The sequence below is a fragment of the Hippocampus guttulatus genome, chromosome 8 (assembly GCF_054856545.1).
Source record: "Hippocampus guttulatus isolate MCC_2025c chromosome 8, RoL_Hgut_1.0, whole genome shotgun sequence".
NCBI classification, from domain to species: domain Eukaryota; kingdom Metazoa; phylum Chordata; class Actinopteri; order Syngnathiformes; family Syngnathidae; genus Hippocampus; species Hippocampus guttulatus.
In genome coordinates, this window is record NC_141268.1 from 21,802,661 (window position 1) to 21,820,390 (window position 17,730).

The window sequence follows — 17,730 nt, forward strand, 5'->3', positions numbered from 1 at the left end:
CACAGACCAGATAAACTTTTCTTCAACTTGACCTTTATTGACAAATATTACAAACTGCATTTAGAAAAAAAAAGACGGTTTCACAGTGTTTCATGAGAAGAATAAAAATACAAACACTGAAAATGTTAAAAAGGGTTCACTTGAGTTATCCAAAAGTCTCTACAAAAATTCAGTTCAACTTCGCAGTTCATTTTTTTCCACAAGTTACAACATCAAAACATGCGAAGTATTCACAGAGGACTTGGAAGATTTGTTTGTGCAGCTTCCACACCCAAAACAATTTGGACCATTTGCGCTCGCTCGCGTGTGTGTGTGTGTGTGTGTGTATACACATGAGTCACTCAACTACTCATGGGAGGAAGGAGCGAATATTGCGTCAATCTTCCTCAACAGGCCCAATGAGGTCTTCTGAGAAAGTCCCGGCGTGATTTTCTAGATCTCTGTGCAGTTGCCAGCTCTCCTCACGAACTCCTTTCAACAGACCTTCCTGTTGCAAGACAGAGACATCATCCATAAACACAAGACACTTATCATGTTTGTGACTCTCATCTGGTCATCCGTTTCAATTGCCAGCACCCCAAAAAGCAATTAAGAAAGAAAACAATGAAATCCTGCCCATTCAGAGCTTTGCGGTCAATTTGCTTTGACGGCTTACAATGTTGTGAAAGGAAAGAAAAAATAGTTGACAAGGATTTCGAAACAGACCTGCTGCGTGTCGGCAAACACCAGAATTATCTCTCCCTGTTCACACTGGAGCTGACCACCTTCAGACGCTGCGTGGCTCTTTAGCGCCACCCCCTGGTGTGAAGCACAGGTCACATCAGTCAACATTCAGGACCGCTGCCTCGAATTACACAAATCCAACGTCGTCGCTATTCGTTACTTCTTTAAACGGTGTTGAGATTCTCATTCTCCAAAATAAATTCTGCACAGGGATGCATGACATTTTCTGAAAACCTTTCTTCTGGTTTAACGACGAGAACAAAAACGGGTGCCTGGTGAGTATGACATTGACACAGCAGCAAGGCGGCCTTTCTACCTTGTACAGAAAGCCAGGTGGGAAATGGCTGTCGCAGTCATCGCGTGCGCCCGCCGTGTCCTTGATATCCGATGCGCCTTCCATCTCCTCCCGTTGCGCTTCAGCGGGCAGCGGAGGACCTTTCTCCGAGCGGAAAGATAGACGAGGGGCGGGAACCGGTGTCGTCTTGGTCTTGGCTTCTTCCTCTGATGGCGCTTGGCTTGCACTTTCCTCCTGCTCTGGAACGAGGGGCGCATCACGTCCCTCGCCATCCGAGGGGGTGGATGTTTCTTGACCCGCGAGGTCCGATTTCTCCACGCCGGAGTTATCCGGCGGATTCGTCGATAGTCCGGCGACCGCCTCCGCCTCCTCGAGACTTTCAGTTGTCGCGCTCGGTTCGCCGGGCTCACTGACGCACAGCGACTGCCTTTTGGGTGTGTTGGTGCCACAGGAACTCAGGTCAGACTCCGAGGATTGGCCGCTTTTGGTCGGGACGCTACCATCCTCGACGATACTGATTTCGCCGGCGTTGCTTTGAGTTTGTGGCCCAGGAGAGGTGGGTAAAGCGGTTTTCCCGTTTTGGGCTGTGGAATGGATGGACACGTGATCAGATGGGAAAGCTGTGTTGCACGGGATCGGATTGGAGATCACCAAGGACTTCCTCTTCTTTGACTTCCCTGCGGGGCTGCGCAAAGATAAACCGGCGTTACTTTTGGACTTTTGAGGACTGTTGTTTGACTTTTCATATTCTTGGCATATCACCTGCTCAAACCCTTTATGATGAAAGCTTTTCCAGAGTGCTGATCTTCGAGTTTCTTCATCACGTTGTACAAATCCTTGTTCAGCTGCACACAAAAGCATCATGTTTGAAAGACAACTTTGGTCTTCCGGTCAAATACTTCTCGACAGCACTGTGAGAAAAATGGCCTTATCTTACCACACTCATTTCTTTATAGAAGACATCTCTCAGATTTGAAACGTTTTGGAACACCGTCACGTAGCAACCGATGCGGCTACAGACAAACGGATAACATTTATTTGTCAGTCAGCTTATCCTCGTGACATGCGTTCTGATATACATTCTGAAAACCTGACATTCTTTTTTCTGGGGGTGTGAAAGGCAATGTCAAATGGACATGACACTTTCTGACAGACGATGTAACATTAAAGAGTCGCGATACATTTTCTCAAGAGTAATCAATGACGTGATTGTCAAAACCTGTTGCAAGTTAACATTGACATAATGATTGTCTGTCTATCTGACTGAAGCCAAAACCGACAGTCGGAGGAGGAAGAGTGCACATCATCATCATCATCATCATGCTGGCAATAGGGAATCTCGACGGAAGCATTCTCCGAAATATTCAACATACAGCGCGCATGAGGAACATACACACAATGTTTTGATCATTCCGAAGGTGGATTGTTTGTCTTAAAATTCTCCGCTATTTATGGCTTAGCGAAACCAAATCGGCTGCTGTGAAAAGAGCCGAGGTAGTGCTGTACTATGCCCCGTAAAAAATATATTTTTGATAAAATGTCGTATTTCTTTTAGTTTCAGATGGACAATCGAAAATCTGCCGGAATAGAAGAGAAAAAAGATGAAGTGTATCCCCCCCCCCCCAATACAATCATACCTCTGATATAGAAGAGGTAGCTCCTCCCTCAGCTCATTATTGATCTCTTCAAAGACAATCTGGGCTTTGTTAAACTCCTCCTCTGCCTAGTAAACAAGACACATTCCACAGTGGATCTGCTACCGTCCTAAAAAGGTCTCCCAAAGACTACCTTCGCTATTTTAGCATCATCCTTTTTCTTGGCACCCTGCAGCGCTTCCACGTGATGCCGTGATGAATCGTAGTCCACCAGCTTTCTGCCACGCTTGGCGACTCTTTCCTGAAACCCAAAGTGTTCATTTTGTGTCTGAAATCGGTTTCGCAGGCAAAGATAATTAATTACCGTAATTAATTCATTTAAAAAAAAAAAAAAGCAGATACAAAGGATACCTTGACCTCTGGAAATTGGCTTGTATAGTTTTCCATGGTGCGCACAATCTGGTCATTCATTTTCTCCTCATAGTCGTTCCACAGTAAATCTTCACTCTGAAAGATTTCGGATGAGCTCAAGTTCACTTTGGTGCTACTGAAAACTGGTTTAAACAAATAATAGCAAGAATTATTTCAGAGAAGGGCAAAGAAAAATAAGGAGGCTGCTCAAGAGAGGGAACTTTAAACAGGTATTTCTGTGTTCGTTTCAAGGCCGTGTGATTGAATGACCTCAATCATTCCGTTTTAGTGCTCAAGGTCAGGCCACAAAAAAGGCAGAAAGTGCGGAGAATACACATTTGTGGATAAAACCCACAAATAGAAAAATACGGTCCTGTAATGTAATACGGTACTTTTACGAGGCCGTCATTTGCCAGAGTCGCTTCAGATAATTCAAGAAAACCAAAATCATGAAAATACTCCGATAATGACGGCAAGGTCCTCCATTCCGTTCCACTCAGCTTCGTAGACATCTTGCAAAGTCTGAGACAGCCGCTTCGATGTCTCGTGCACAGCTGCGGAAATGGGAATACATATTGGATCACCGGCCCATTTTGCATCCGCAGCGCTCGGTGCATTAAAGTCACTTTGTTTTCAAGGCTTGCGGCAATGTTTCGCCCACAATGAGAAGGTCAAACCCACACTTGCTTCCTGACCGGAGCTCACGTAGTAACAATTAACAATAAGCAAACCAGCGGTTAAACCGTTTCGTCAAAACAATATCCCGGAGGCTGAGGCTGTTTTTACTTTTCTCTGAGGCAACGCAGACATCATTGCAAAACAAGCCGCAGGCTCCAAGAATAGTTCAAATTCACTTCCCATTTACTCACGGTCGTCGCATTTCAGCCGAACGTCTCCGTTTGTTCAAAGAATGGACTGCAGATAAATTAAGGCTCGGGACACTTGCCTTTCACAGCACTGTAGTAGGCCTTAACATCTTTAAGCAACCTGCTTCCATCGACCTGTGTGCAGACAAAAATAAGTGAGAAAATGAACCTCCGTGAGTTGCAAGATAGGCACTAATGTGCACCTGGTGATTTCTTTTCAAACACTTGCATGGAGAATTCCTGTATACTGTATTGCAGAGCACCCTTGCCATCTAACGCCGCTAATACAGTCACGTCCAATTAATTCTGCAGACCACAAAGTAAAAATAACTCGTACAAATAAAAATTTGCTAGTGTGATTTCACTTCACATTGCACCTTGGTATCATTTGAGCTTTTTTTCCGCCAAAATCAGAATAAATGTTAGCAGAATAACATCACACACACACAGCACTACTTTGATAATACACATTAATATACAAATACGTACACACACACACACACACATATATATATATATATCCATCCATTTTCCGAACCGCTTGATCCTCACTAGGGTCGCGGGGGGTGCTGGAGCCTATCCCAGCCATCTCCGGGCAGTAGGCGGGGGACACCCTGAATCAGTTGCCAGCCAATCGCAGGGCACACAGAGACGAACAACCATCCACGCCCACACTCACACCTAGGGACAATTTAGAGCGTCCAATCAGCCTGACATGCATGTGTTTGGAATGTGGGAGGAAACCGGAGCACCCGGAGAAAACCCACGCAGGCCCGGGGAGAACATGCAAACTCCACACAGGGAGGCCGGAGCTGGAATCGAACCCGGTACCTCTGCACTGCGAAGCCGACGTGCTAACCACTGGACTACCGGGCCGCCCTATATATATATATATATATATATATATATATATATATATATAGGATAACCTTTATTAGTCCCACACTGGGGAAATTTGCAGTCTAGGCGTGTATATATATATATATATGCTTATATATATATACACACACACACACAAATATTTAATAGGATTTACTGAACCACAATTAATATAATTTGATATTTTTTCTACCACCATTTATATGTCGGTGTACAGTGTGCAATTGCAACCATGGACTGGTGTACAAAAATAAATGAATAATATTTTATATATTTTTTTTTTAAGGGGAGGGCCACAACAACCTTTTTGTCCCAGGTACTATTAATTGTGGCGTAACATCTCCTTTTAGATGCAGTGTGAAATTACCGGTAGCTATGATGCCACCCGTGACTTTTTGTGTCGGACCAAAGGCGGATGCCAAACCAATTATGGAAACCAATTAGTGCCCCCTAAACTTCAAAATTGGCATTAGAAGGACGAACAACTAACTTTGGTTTGCCAACTTCACAGCGTGTGTCTCTGCAAGATGACACTACATTGAAGCCCTAAAACGTCGACAGGTTCTCTCTTCAGTGCTGTAAATTCAAATAGGACACCTCGATGACAAATATTCTAAAGTGAAAATCGTTCTCACGTGTTGTTAGCATTCAACATCCTTCCTGTTGCTCAATGGAAAGTAGTACTTCCAAAACGCACAACACTTGAATGTTTCCAGTGAAAGTGCTTTAAGGAACTGGAGTCCCTACATACTCATGACTTAGCCAGCAAGTGAAGAATAAAAATGCACACTTTTGGATAGGTACAGAATGACTTTGTGAGAGAGGAAGAAAAACAGCAGCTTTAATTAAAAGGACAACCGATTTTATTTCCGGTAGTAGTACCAAGATAAAACGTTTTGGAGCTCATTTTAGTATACAAAGTAGCAAAAAGTAAGACGGTATTGCTCGACACCATCGCAGGCTGTGTAAATTGTTGTTCGAAAAAGTTGAAAGGACAAAGACAGTAAATTGCCTTTTATCTATCTTTCACATTACGTAACAATAGACGGGATCCAAAGCATGTGGGCCCACTCTATGTACCTGCTGTTTGTTGAGGTTCTGCAAGCAAACCTCAAAATGTTCATCCTTGGTCTCCACGGTTTTGCCCAGTTTTTGAAGTACCTGCGTGAACAGAGAGTTGAGATTTTAACAGAATTTAGCTTGTGCTTCGCATGCCTTAGACGTTTTATTATTCCCCATTAGCCAAATGTACCAATTCACGGGACAACATGAATAGATTTTGTTGCGTTCAGCAAGAACTGCCAATGCCAACAGAGAATCAAATTAGTCCCACTCAACCACGACGGACTCCGGTATAAACATTTATTATTATGTGAGGCTTTTAAATGTTGAATGCCGTTGTCCGATGAGAGATTGGAAGAGTTGATCTGTCAAGTTACTGTCACCAAAGTATATATCGAACACTGCGCGTGTCTCTGCATCATCTCAAATGAATATTTAACGGCCAAGTGTTTGTTTCCCCCGCATTGCTCATGACCGTCACCTTTCAATCTGAAACAAAGCATCTGACCTCTCTGTCTGAACCACTAAAATAACACTAAGTCTGCAAAGTCTGAGCACGCAGTAATCCACCAAAGCTTTGGGGGCGTTTGCTTCAACCTTGTTCTATCAAACAAATAAACCTCAAACTTAGTCTCATAGAGTTCAGACAGAACGCAGAGGAACTTCACAATCAGGAAGTGGTGGCTTGTGTGTTGGAACACAGCTGTGCCGTACTGAACAATGCTGTGATGTTCTCACACGGATCGAAACGAGGTAAGATCGATTCTGGACGAGTGGTTTCGTCACTGCAATTAAAAAGACAATATCGTACCACGGGCCACAGCACAGAAAATGATCACAGCATATTCCAGACACAACAGCAAATATTTCACTTGCTACTTTTGCAAAAACTAAATTAAACTATAGTACTTTCCCCTGAACCGCGATCCACTCAACACAATACTGTACAGCCAAGTATCGTATCGAGATTCGACACATTGGAAAACTACAGTAGCACCTCAGCTCACCTTTTCTTGTGCGCGATTCAATGACTTCTGGACCCTTTTGGCAAGGAATCCAGCACCGGCCTGTAGGTTCGGACCCATCTTACTATTCTCGGCCATGGTCCTCTCCGGTTCGCCTTACAACGGTAGAAAAGTTGCCTCGTGTGCTTCCTCTTGAAAGACGACGTTCGCTTGCCTTGTGCGTTGAGGCGGCGATGGAGGTGGAGCAACAAGGCAAATCACACACACACACACACACACACACACACACACACACACACACACACACACACACACACACACACACACACACACACACACACGCACGCACACACACGCACACACACGCACACACACGCACACACACACACACACACACACACACACACACACACACACACACACACACACACACACATATTCACGAGTTTGAGTGAATTCCTTCACATCACTAACGGCATGTCGTCATGATGGAATGTCTCTGCATGTCCCGGTGTGTTGAAACCACAATGTTTGACGTTCATCGTTGCAAAAGTGAACTTGGCTTCAACCTCCACTCATCCATCCACTCACCTGAAAAGCATGCGCGTCGATTTCGTCCGTCGGATGAAGCGAAGTGACGCAAAAAAACAAGCAGAGCAATAAATTGTCAGCATTACATTCAAAACATGCAGAGAAAACTCGTATGCTACTTGTTTTCAAGTTTAAAAGAATAAAACGCGCAATAGTTGATATATAGAGCTGGATGTTTCATCGTTTTCATTTTTTTTTGTATCGATAAATATTTTATCCATCCATCAAGCAAATACAGGCCTATATATGCATGTATAGTTTATAAAATAAGATAAAATCACACTAACTTATTTCGCCTCTATAATAACGTTTGTCAAATATGTTACGCTCAGTATCATTTCCGTCGAAGAAATGCCAGAGGTTAGTGCCTGTCATTTGTCATTGCGTATTCTGACCAACAAACGGCGCCAGATACAAGCTATTCACCTGTTGCCTTCAAGGGTGTTTTTGTTGTCGGTTCTTTTAACTTTATGACACTTTCCTCCAACTGATGTTTTTTTATGACAAACGTGTAAGTGAATCATATTCCACGTTTATCTTATGCGAACATTTCGAGGGAATTTAATGTCGTCGCGCTTTTATGGCATGTTGCACGGCAACGCGGTGACGTTTTGTTAGATGGGTTGGTTTTGAAAATCAGGATTAGCCGTGTCGGCGGAGTCGTTGTTGACAAACGTATATCGTGCAGGACGGTGGACTACGTGTCACAAATCGAGCGCACCATACAAATGGCTATAAACCAGTGGGAGTAACGTTGGCGCATTCAGGCGCGGTTTGGGCGCTTAGCGGACGCAAAGGACAGCCCAGCGGTCCGGTTGTTTGTCAGCCTGGTCTTCTGAAGAAAATCTCAAGAAACTGCGACATATTTTCTTGTACTTTTCCTCCGTGCGCACCGGCCATCTACTGACGGCGTGGACGGGAGTATTTCCACCTTGAAAATGCCTCCCATCGAAAATGATACCGGGAGGAACGAACTTAAGAGTCGGATACAATCGCTAATTGACTCCAGCAGAGTGGTGGTCTTCAGCAAAAGTTATTGTCCATATTGTGTGACGGTATGGTATTTGGTTTTATCGGGACCAAACTTGATCGTGTCGTATCGATTTTGGAATGCTCTACCGCGAACTAAACGGGCTTCGTCTAGTTTCTGGCATGTACCCCTACCACCACTCATGTAATGGAAACGTTCACATGCCGAGTTAGCCTGTACCACCGTTCATTGCTGATTGTATTTATTCATTGTTCATATTTCAACTCGGACTCGGATTGTGTTTAATGGTCGTGTGTTGCTGTCTAGGTAAAAGACTTGTTCAAAGAACTCAAAGTGGAGTGCAATGTGGTGGAGCTGGATCTCATGGGTAAGATCCATTTCCTCCTGCGGATCCCTACAATGACTCAGCATCTTTGGCACTGCCCCCACACCAAAAAATGACGACTGACTATAAATAATCCAAACACTACGCGACTAAATAGTAATCCTATCATGCTACTAAACACTGACGCTTTAGCCGCATTTCTTAACCAAACAGCCTTTTTTACTTCCATTTCTTTTTCTCGGTAGCATTCTTGTATGTGGGGTCATTTCGAACTCTCTAACGGGCACATTTTCACGATTAGCTGGCACTTTGGTAGTTTCAGACCCGTGTACAGTATTTATGTATTTGTTGATTTATTGACATAAAAGGATATGAAGGTCAGGATACAAATGACACAAGACAAAAATAACGTCTTAGTCATAAGCCAGTCAAGAAAATTGTTTTTGACCAACCCATCAATTACCCTTTTTAAAAAAAAAAATGGACTAGACAGCGTTGAAAGGGGGATCTGACTCAGTGGGCAACTTCATTTGTAATTACCAGTAGTATTTGTTAGAATTAGACATTGCAGTAGCATAGGTGTCAAACTCAGGTCCTGGAGGGCCGCTGTCCTGCATAGTTTCCAAGTCTCCCTGTTGCAACACACCTGATTCAAATGATCAGATCATCAGCAAGCTCTCATTTGAATCAGGTGTGTTGCAACAGGGAGACTTGGAAAACATGCAGGGCAGCGGCCCTCCAGGACCCGAGTTTGACACCTATGCAGTAGTGCAATATAAACCTTCATTTGGATGTAGGAGTTTGTCTCCTGTTTTTGTTTGTATGTGCTGCACAATTATATGTTCAAAACAAATTGGTATTCAAGACACTTCTGTTGTTTTCAGAGGATGGAACCAATTATCAGGAGATGCTACTCGAGATGACTGGACAAAAAACTGTTCCAAATGTTTTCATAAACAAAACGCATGTTGGTGGCTGTGACAAGACAATGCAGGTAACATATTTTGAATACAGTACAGTTGGGTTTATTTTTTTGTTTTTTTACACTCGGCTATAGTGGCAAACAATTAATGATTCACAAAAGCACACGGATAATTCCAAGAAAATGTCATACTGGTTGTGCAAATTGCGCCTAATATACCATCAATATTAACTGTGCTTGCGTGCGCGTCAGGCCCATAAAGACGGCAGTCTGCATCAACTGCTGAATGGACAAAATGAAGCGTATGACTATGACCTTATTGTCATTGGAGGCGGCTCTGGTGGACTGTCCTGTTCAAAGGTGAGAACCTTAATTGCAGCGCAGTGAGTGGATATCACATTTTTTTTTTGTTTTCTGATTGGCTCAGAGTGGAACTAATAGCTTCCAATGTAATTTCTCTCTATTTCCTATTCATTTTGTCTTTTTGAAGGAAGCTGCGACTTTGGGGAAAAAAGTAATGGTTTTGGACTTTGTTGTTCCCACACCAAAAGGGACCACTTGGGGTAAGATATTTCTTCAAAGCTATCTGTTTGGGAGCGACACGATGGGTGAGTGGTTAGCACATCTGCCTCACGGTGCAGAAGTCCAGGGTTTTATTCCGGGCCTTCCTGCGTGGAGTTTGCATGTTCTCCCCGTGCCTGTGTGGGTTTTCTCCGGGTTCTCCAGTTTCCTCTCACATTCCAAAAACAAGCCTGGCAGGTTAATGGAACACTCTAAATTGTCCCTCAGTGTGATTATGAGCGCGAATGGTCGTTCGTCTTTGTGTACCCTTGTGAAAACTGAGACAATATTTGAGTTGGTCCACTGCATCCACTACTTTGGGCCTTTCTACAATACATTGCATGTGTGTTCCGCTCGCTCTGTTATGCCAAACGGTAATTTGGTGAAGACGCAGCAATCTTGAGATAAAATTCTCCATCTAAATATAATAGAACATCAAGTAGAGGATTAAATATGCGCTTTGGGATAAGAGTCTTTGATGTTATATGGTGAAAACGGGGTCTTTTTATTTTGTAATCGACACCCATAAAAATGTGTTTTGCTGTGGCTGAATTTAAATTGATCGCCCTCTTTTTTTTTCTGGCGATGATCCGAGACCTCCAGGCTGTGGCTATGGCACGTTAATGTGGAATCTTAACTGTGGTTATCAGGTCTAGGTGGAACCTGCGTGAATGTCGGCTGCATTCCCAAGAAACTGATGCACCAGACCGCCTTGCTTGCTACCGCCATGCAAGACGCACGCAAGTTTGGCTGGGAATTTGATGAAACTGGTAAGCACTTCATTCCACTGACAACCAGAAGGAATATGGAGAGCCTCTCGCCAGCAGCAGTAAACGTTGGCGCTGTCCTCGTGCCACCGCCGCTCACTATTCTCTCCTTGTTCCGCCTGCGGTCAGTCAAACACAACTGGGAGACGATGAAGACGGCCATTAACGACTACATTGGCTCACTAAACTGGGGCTACAGGGTGGCGCTGAGGGACAAGAATGTCAACTATGTCAATGCCTATGCGGAATTCGTCGAACCCCACAAGATCAAGGTAAGACGTCGGGCATTGTGTTACGACGGCTTTCAGAAATGCGACGGTTTGGAATTGAGCAAAAAGAAGCTGCCGTTTGAATTGGCTTGTGTTTTATGGCATTCGTGTCATGGATGGTAAAATTCGAACATGGGTTCACCTGAATGAGCCGACAATGGTCACAGCGAAATGTAAATCAGCTCTGCTTTACAACAGAAGTAGAAGTCCCCTTTTGCCTTGTCTGGCCTGGAAGTCGCTTTCGTTTTTAGTTGTCCGTGCTCCTGAGTGCTTTTGAAAGCTTCACACGCCATCCATAATCGACGATGACATCAAACCTGCATGTTGTGCAAGCTTTCCATTGGCAGCCAAGTATTTAATGTCGTTCTTCTACAGGCATTAAACAAGCGAGGCAAGGAGACATTTTACACAGCAGCTAAGTTTGTCCTGGCTACAGGTGAGCGACCACGTTACCTGGGAATACCTGGAGACAAGGAGTACTGCATCACAAGGTAAGAGCTCCATTTTATATTTCTTCATTATACATGAACATATTGCTTTTGGACCACGCGCTATGGCAGAACACCCCGTCCAGGTCCAGTTCAGCATGTTAGGGGAGATGAAAGCAATTTTCTCCACGGGGCCAAGGTGGCTTTATCTCAGGACATCCCAACCCTCTAAACCAGAGGTGTCAAACTCGATTCACATTGTGGGCCACATATGACCTCAGTAGCTGTCAAGTGGGCCGGACCATTAAAATTATACCATACTCTGCTATAAATAACCAAAATATCATGTCTTTCCTTTGTTCTGATCAAAACAGTGTGTCCCCTTGCGGATACTCCATGAATTGCACCTCATTAACAATATTCATTCCGTGTCTTTTATGCATTTTTTTCACTTTTATATGATCCTGCGGGCCTGATTGAACCTCCTTGGGGGCCGGTTCCGGCCCGCGGGCCGTATGTTTGACACCCATGCTCTAAACGTTGTCAACCGTTCTATTTGCCTTTCGCCCCCCAATATAAAAATGTCAACGGCTAGTCTGACCTGCTTGGCGAGTTTGACGGCTCCCCCCCAGGTCCCCTTGCGTTAAAGCAGCAGAGCAATTCACTGCTGATTTACCCGATGAACCTTTTGTTTTCCCGTAGCGACGATCTCTTCTCCTTGCCGTACTGCCCCGGGAAGACCTTGGTGATCGGTGCATCTTATGTCGCCTTGGAATGTGGTGGCTTCCTTGCTGGCCTCGGTCTCGATGTCACCATCATGGTCCGTTCCATTCTCCTGAGGGGCTTTGACCAGGAAATGGCAGACCGTGCGGGTGAACACATGGAGGAACATGGCATCAAATTCATCCGTAAATACGTCCCTGTAAATGTGAGTCGAGAAAATTCTTTATTTTTAGCATTTATATCGCTGACAATTCAACGGCAACAAATGAACATTTGGTGCTTGTCAGATAGAGGAGTTGGAAGCAGGCACTCCGGGCTGGCTGAAGGTGACAGCTAAATCCACGGAGAATGGTGATGTCATCGAGGTCCAGTATAACACTGTAAGTCCGTCGGTCTGCTCTGATTTGGACATACTCTTCACAAACCTGTTTTATTGGACAACAGGTATGTTTTGTTCAAAAACACAGCTGACTGTTTAAAAAAAAAAAAAAAAAAAAGGATGCAAATACCTGTAGATATCCATCAACCTTTCTACCATTCTATGGTCCTCAGGTATTAATAGCGGTGGGTCGAGATGCGTGCACTGACAAGATTGGCCTGGACAAGATAGGGGTCAAAGTTAACCCTAAGTAAGTTTCACCTACTTTTTTTTTTTTTTTTTGGTGACCTGTACCTTTAAGATGCATGCTGGAGAGTCATGATGAGTCAGCAGTTGTCATGGTCACATGTCTCTCGGTAGTATAGTGGGAGGAGGGTGCCTACTTGGAGTAAAAAGACTAGCTGGAACAGCAAAAGTCGTGCTCGGTCTGCCTTTTATTTTGAAGGACAAAGATAAAGCCGAGATTTCGATCAGGTGTTTGGAAGCCTGCTGTTTACACTCTTTGCGTGAGAGCGCACAGTATCTTACCAGGGTCTGGGTGAATGTTTGATTCCAGTTGGCGTGTAAAATGTCATCAGCGTATTTGATCAGCTGGTTATGTGCATTCTTCAAACGACTCATAAGTAGTTGCTGTGAAATCATTACATCGTTCCAAGCGAATGTCCTTAGATCATACAAGCAACGGCAGACTTTTTGGTCAGCACAATCTGGAATGTTGTTTGATTTGTTAAGGAAAAAAAAAAACTCTGCACACCCTGTGGTTTAAGTAAGTGGTCTTAAATTGTTGCATTTGTGATTTGACAAGAGTTGACCCGAAGTGACTCTTCATTTTCCTCAGTTGTTCCATCTGCTGCTGTAACGTAATAAGTCTTGTGAAGGCAAGAATTTGTGGTTTTTCTTGAATTTGATTGGAAGGGCGGCATTTTGGCAACTCATTTTATAATTGTGGACGTTTACTTTGCATACATTTTGGATGGGCTGGCTGCTTGGGGCAAGGCAGTCAGCAGGGATTAAGATCACATACGGCAAGCCTAAAAGGGAGCTTTGAGTCATGCTTCAGTCTTGTGACGCTAGTAATGCTGCATTTAGATGAAGCCGCTAAGTAACGGTAAGGCTTGCGGTGGTTAAATAATTCTGCTCCGTGCACGATCTGTCTCACATGACCTTGGTAGTTCGGTGTCTTACTCTTAGCTTTGAGTCAAACAACACTAGACCGGAGCTGCATTGTGATGACTTTGGCCTGTTTCGAAACGGTCGTATGGTGACCAAGCTGTCACCATATGTCTAAATTTAAGGCCAACAAAAGAATCACATTACAAAATGTCAATTACGTTTTCTCCCTTTTTTTTTTCGCTGCCGTCTTCTTGCGACTTCCAAGGAATGGGAAAATTCCCGTCAATGATGAAGAACAAACAAACGTAGCCCACGTCTATGCCATCGGCGACATCTTGGAGGGCAAGTGGGAGCTGACGCCGGTTGCCATCCAGGCCGGAAAGTTGCTGGCGCGTCGTCTTTATGGAGGTTCAACAGTCAAGGTACGCACGCGGTCATCAGAAACTGCTTCTTTGTTTTAATTGAACAACAAATGCAAGACTGTGAGATAAAGGAAACGGAACCTTGTCTGATCGGTTCAAATGGAGAACTGCGAAAATGCCAAGTGTGCTTTTTGTCGCCGTCTGTCAAAATTGTCACTTTCATTTTTTCCCCCCCATGAATCTCTATAAGAAGCAAATGAAAATGTTTCCCACATTGTTTAAAACTTGGGGGGTAAACAGTTGCCATATGACTCGAACTGTCTCTTTAGTGCGACTACATCAATGTTCCCACCACTGTGTTCACTCCGCTGGAGTACGGCTCCTGCGGTCTGTCTGAGGAGAGAGCCACCGAACTGTACGGGCAGGACAACCTCGAGGTAACCTTGTCGGGCACAGTCAAATGCTATTTGCAGGTTAGTATTTGTTTGCTTGTTGATGTAGACTTGATTTATTTGGTCCTATTCAGGTTTACCACAGTCTGTTCTGGCCTTTGGAGTTTACTGTGCCTGGCAGGGACAACAACAGATGCTATGCCAAGATCATCTGCAACAAATTGGATAACGTAAGACTCGGCTCCGACGACTCTCCTCGGTCGTCAGTCGCGTTTTTGCTCGCCCTTGCGTGCGTTGTATGTGATGCAGATACCTTGCGACTTTGCAGAGAGGAGTAGAAGCAGACAGAATTTCGGAATCTAAGAGAGGCGCCCCGGAGAAAGTCTTTCACGGGAAACTAGCTAGCAACGCAAACGAGCTGATGATGGCAGCTAGACGCAGAATCCAGCCGTTGTACAAATGAAGAGAAAGGTGATAGCGAGCAAAGTCAGGGGAGTGCAGTCTTGAAGGTTAGGTGGCCTCATTTGGTGAATTGTGTTCAAAATAGCGCAAGCTGTACTTCCTGAAGAGCTTTAGGAAGCCATATTTCAAGATGGTCCGGGGTTTTTTTTTCCTCTAACAAATTCACTTAAAATAAAAATTTGACTCGGAAAATAAACTGCCATTCATTTTCAACAATATCAATCCGATCTTGAGCAACTTGTATATTTAAGCAAAAAATTCCAGTGCAAAATCTGCTGAAAGCGACCTAAAATACCCTACCAAGTTTGTTTTGGGGGCGGGGGGGTGCTTCCTGCTGACATCCAGACTCTAATAAATAAGTGTCAATGTTGTGACCATTCGAGAAACTTGCAACAGAAGTCGTTTTCCTGAGTGATTTATGTTTTCTAACTTACAGGACCGAGTGATTGGCTTTCACTACCTGGGTCCCAACGCAGGCGAGGTAACGCAAGGCTTTGGCGCCGCTATGAAATGCGGTGCGACCAAAGAGCATCTGGACACTACCATTGGCATCCACCCAACGTGTGCCGAGGTAAAACGCACAAATGACCTTTTCAATTTGAAAGCAATCTTCTCCATCTCGCTCCCAGATGTGGTTGACGCGCTAGTTCCCTTTGTCAACTTTTGAACGAAGCTCCTTCAGCATGATGCAATTGTGTTCCGTTGTATCGGAATGACTGCAACAGGAAGTGGTGTGAAACGGTGCATTTCAAAATTCCAACAAGATGCCTTTCGTAGCCACATCCATAAAAGAAAGAACACTGCTGGGGGGGAAAAAAAGTGCATTGATCAATTTGCAGATTTTACATTTTTCAAGTAGCAACTGCCATACCCTGGTCATTGTGGAGGTATAATTTGCTGCTTTATGAAAGACTTGAGATCATGTCTCTACGTGGAATAGGTGCAGGACTTGCATTGTCTGAGTTGTCTCCATTCCCCGCCCGCAGGTCTTCACCACTCTGGACGTGACCAAAAGTTCCGGAGGTGACATCACCCAGGCTGGCTGCTGAGGTTAAGCCCTGCTTGTTTAGCAGAATGCTCTCACGCGGTCCACCTCGCCGCCATCTTGTCTTAGCTTCCAAACAACCTGAGCCTTCAACTCCCAACCGGTGCCTCTACTGGGCCGTCGTTTCTCAGGACAAATTGTACAATGCGGCCAGCATCTGGAAAAAGTACAGATGCTCGATTTGGGTTTCGTGGAAGCTAAGGTGCAGGTGCGAGCTCACTCTGGTTGAGCAAACTTGATCTGAGGGCATTCTGCTGAACAGCGGGGTTACTCTGCTGAAAACAAACTCCTGGGCTCTCTATTTGTGACCTTCTCGGAGGAGCACGGACGGCCATGCACGTCACAAGAGTGACGTGTCTGTGTGCGCCGGAGCTGTTCTTGATGTCCTTGCCTGGAACCCAAAATGCTTTGGTGGGCAGGGATTGATTCACCTCTGGAGAAGTGTAGCTCATAGTGTCCCAGCCCCTTCGTCCAAAACCTTTTTTCACCCAACCTTGTACTAGGCATGCTAGAATTTGTCAAGGCTCCAGCAGAATTAATTGCCACCCACAACACAACCCGTTCAGTCCAATGTACGTCGTTCTGTCGTCGATACTTGGTTAATTTGATGCGTCTTTTACTACATTAAACCGTGTTTGTAAATGACTGCTTGCCAGGTGTACTTATAGGAACATTATGTGGAGCGCTTTTGCACTGCCCTCAATTCCTGTGCAAAATTTACATTACACTCTTGAAATTATCCAATCTAAAATTACACATAATCACAAAAGTCGATGTAAAAGATGTAGCCACTCTTGGGTGACCAATCTGTAGATCTGTTGTGATTTTTGTACGTCTTTGTGTGTGGATGCTTACCTTTCAAGGATAAATAAAGAATCTTTTTGACAATGATTTTTTTTTTTTAACCTTTTGTATGGTTACCAAGAAATTCTTTGTGGCAATACGGCCGTAGCTTGTCATGCAACACACAGGTACAAGTGGATCAAAAATAACCAGTTTAAGTGAGCCGGCTATTCATATCCAACAGATCAGAGAGCCCTGCAGAAATAAGAGCAGGTGTCCTCAGGATGCGCGTGCTCTATACAACCTTCTCAAGTGATCAGTAGAATCGCCGCCGGTTGTCAGATGTGAGCGTTGAATGAAAGCTTTCATTCAACGCTCACATCTGACAACTGTCACCTGCATGGGTTGCCATGACCAACCGTGCTTTGAAGGGTTTCTTTTATTTAGCCCGTTATCCATTTTGATGAGGACAATCTCCGATGAGCTCATTCAATGGTGTTTGTTATTCCAATGGCCTGTTAAAAAAAGCTGAAACGGGGCTAACTGGTTACGTCCTGGACAGGTTCCAGCAAGAAGGCTGCATGTCAATAACATGCAGGTGATGAACTACAGTATTATTGCATATTTGTAGACTGTTAACATTACTATTTGTTCATGTCTGGCCTTTTGAAATGGGCTTAGAAATTTATAGCATTCACGTTTCATCATAACAGTAACTTTACATCCAATCTCTTGCTTTAAAAGTCTTCTATGTATTGGTCCCATCGCAGTCAAAGTTTCCCGGGAGGTCTCGTGAGCATTTCCTGCCCTTTGAGAACCAG

General features: G+C 44.3%; 2 protein-coding genes across 2 annotated transcripts; one reads left to right on the top strand and one right to left on the bottom strand.

Annotated features, from left to right (window-relative positions):
- Window positions 1-13: 13 nt before the first annotated feature.
- On the bottom strand, window positions 14-7,031 carry bin2b (bridging integrator 2b). Its single transcript, XM_086118493.1, has 12 exons — window positions 6,839-7,031; window positions 5,850-5,930; window positions 3,971-4,025; window positions 3,484-3,578; window positions 3,025-3,120; window positions 2,807-2,914; window positions 2,656-2,741; window positions 1,956-2,031; window positions 1,781-1,863; window positions 1,040-1,703; window positions 706-798; window positions 14-487 (listed from the first exon to the last, which is right to left on the bottom strand). Exons 1-12 carry the CDS (start codon window positions 6,932-6,934, stop codon window positions 377-379), a joined length of 1,644 nt encoding a protein of 547 aa, XP_085974619.1. The 5' UTR covers window positions 6,935-7,031; the 3' UTR covers window positions 14-376.
- A 1,104-nt stretch (window positions 7,032-8,135) lies between these two features.
- On the top strand, window positions 8,136-17,017 carry txnrd3 (thioredoxin reductase 3). The gene is made up of 16 exons (XM_086117854.1): window positions 8,136-8,442; window positions 8,685-8,745; window positions 9,588-9,697; window positions 9,878-9,985; window positions 10,116-10,188; window positions 10,837-10,956; window positions 11,083-11,225; window positions 11,598-11,713; window positions 12,353-12,578; window positions 12,661-12,753; window positions 12,926-13,002; window positions 14,131-14,287; window positions 14,557-14,664; window positions 14,754-14,849; window positions 15,518-15,652; window positions 16,068-17,017. Exons 1-16 carry the CDS (start codon window positions 8,326-8,328, stop codon window positions 16,134-16,136), a joined length of 1,809 nt encoding a protein of 602 aa, XP_085973980.1. The 5' UTR covers window positions 8,136-8,325; the 3' UTR covers window positions 16,137-17,017.
- The last annotated feature ends 713 nt before the right edge of the window (window positions 17,018-17,730 follow it).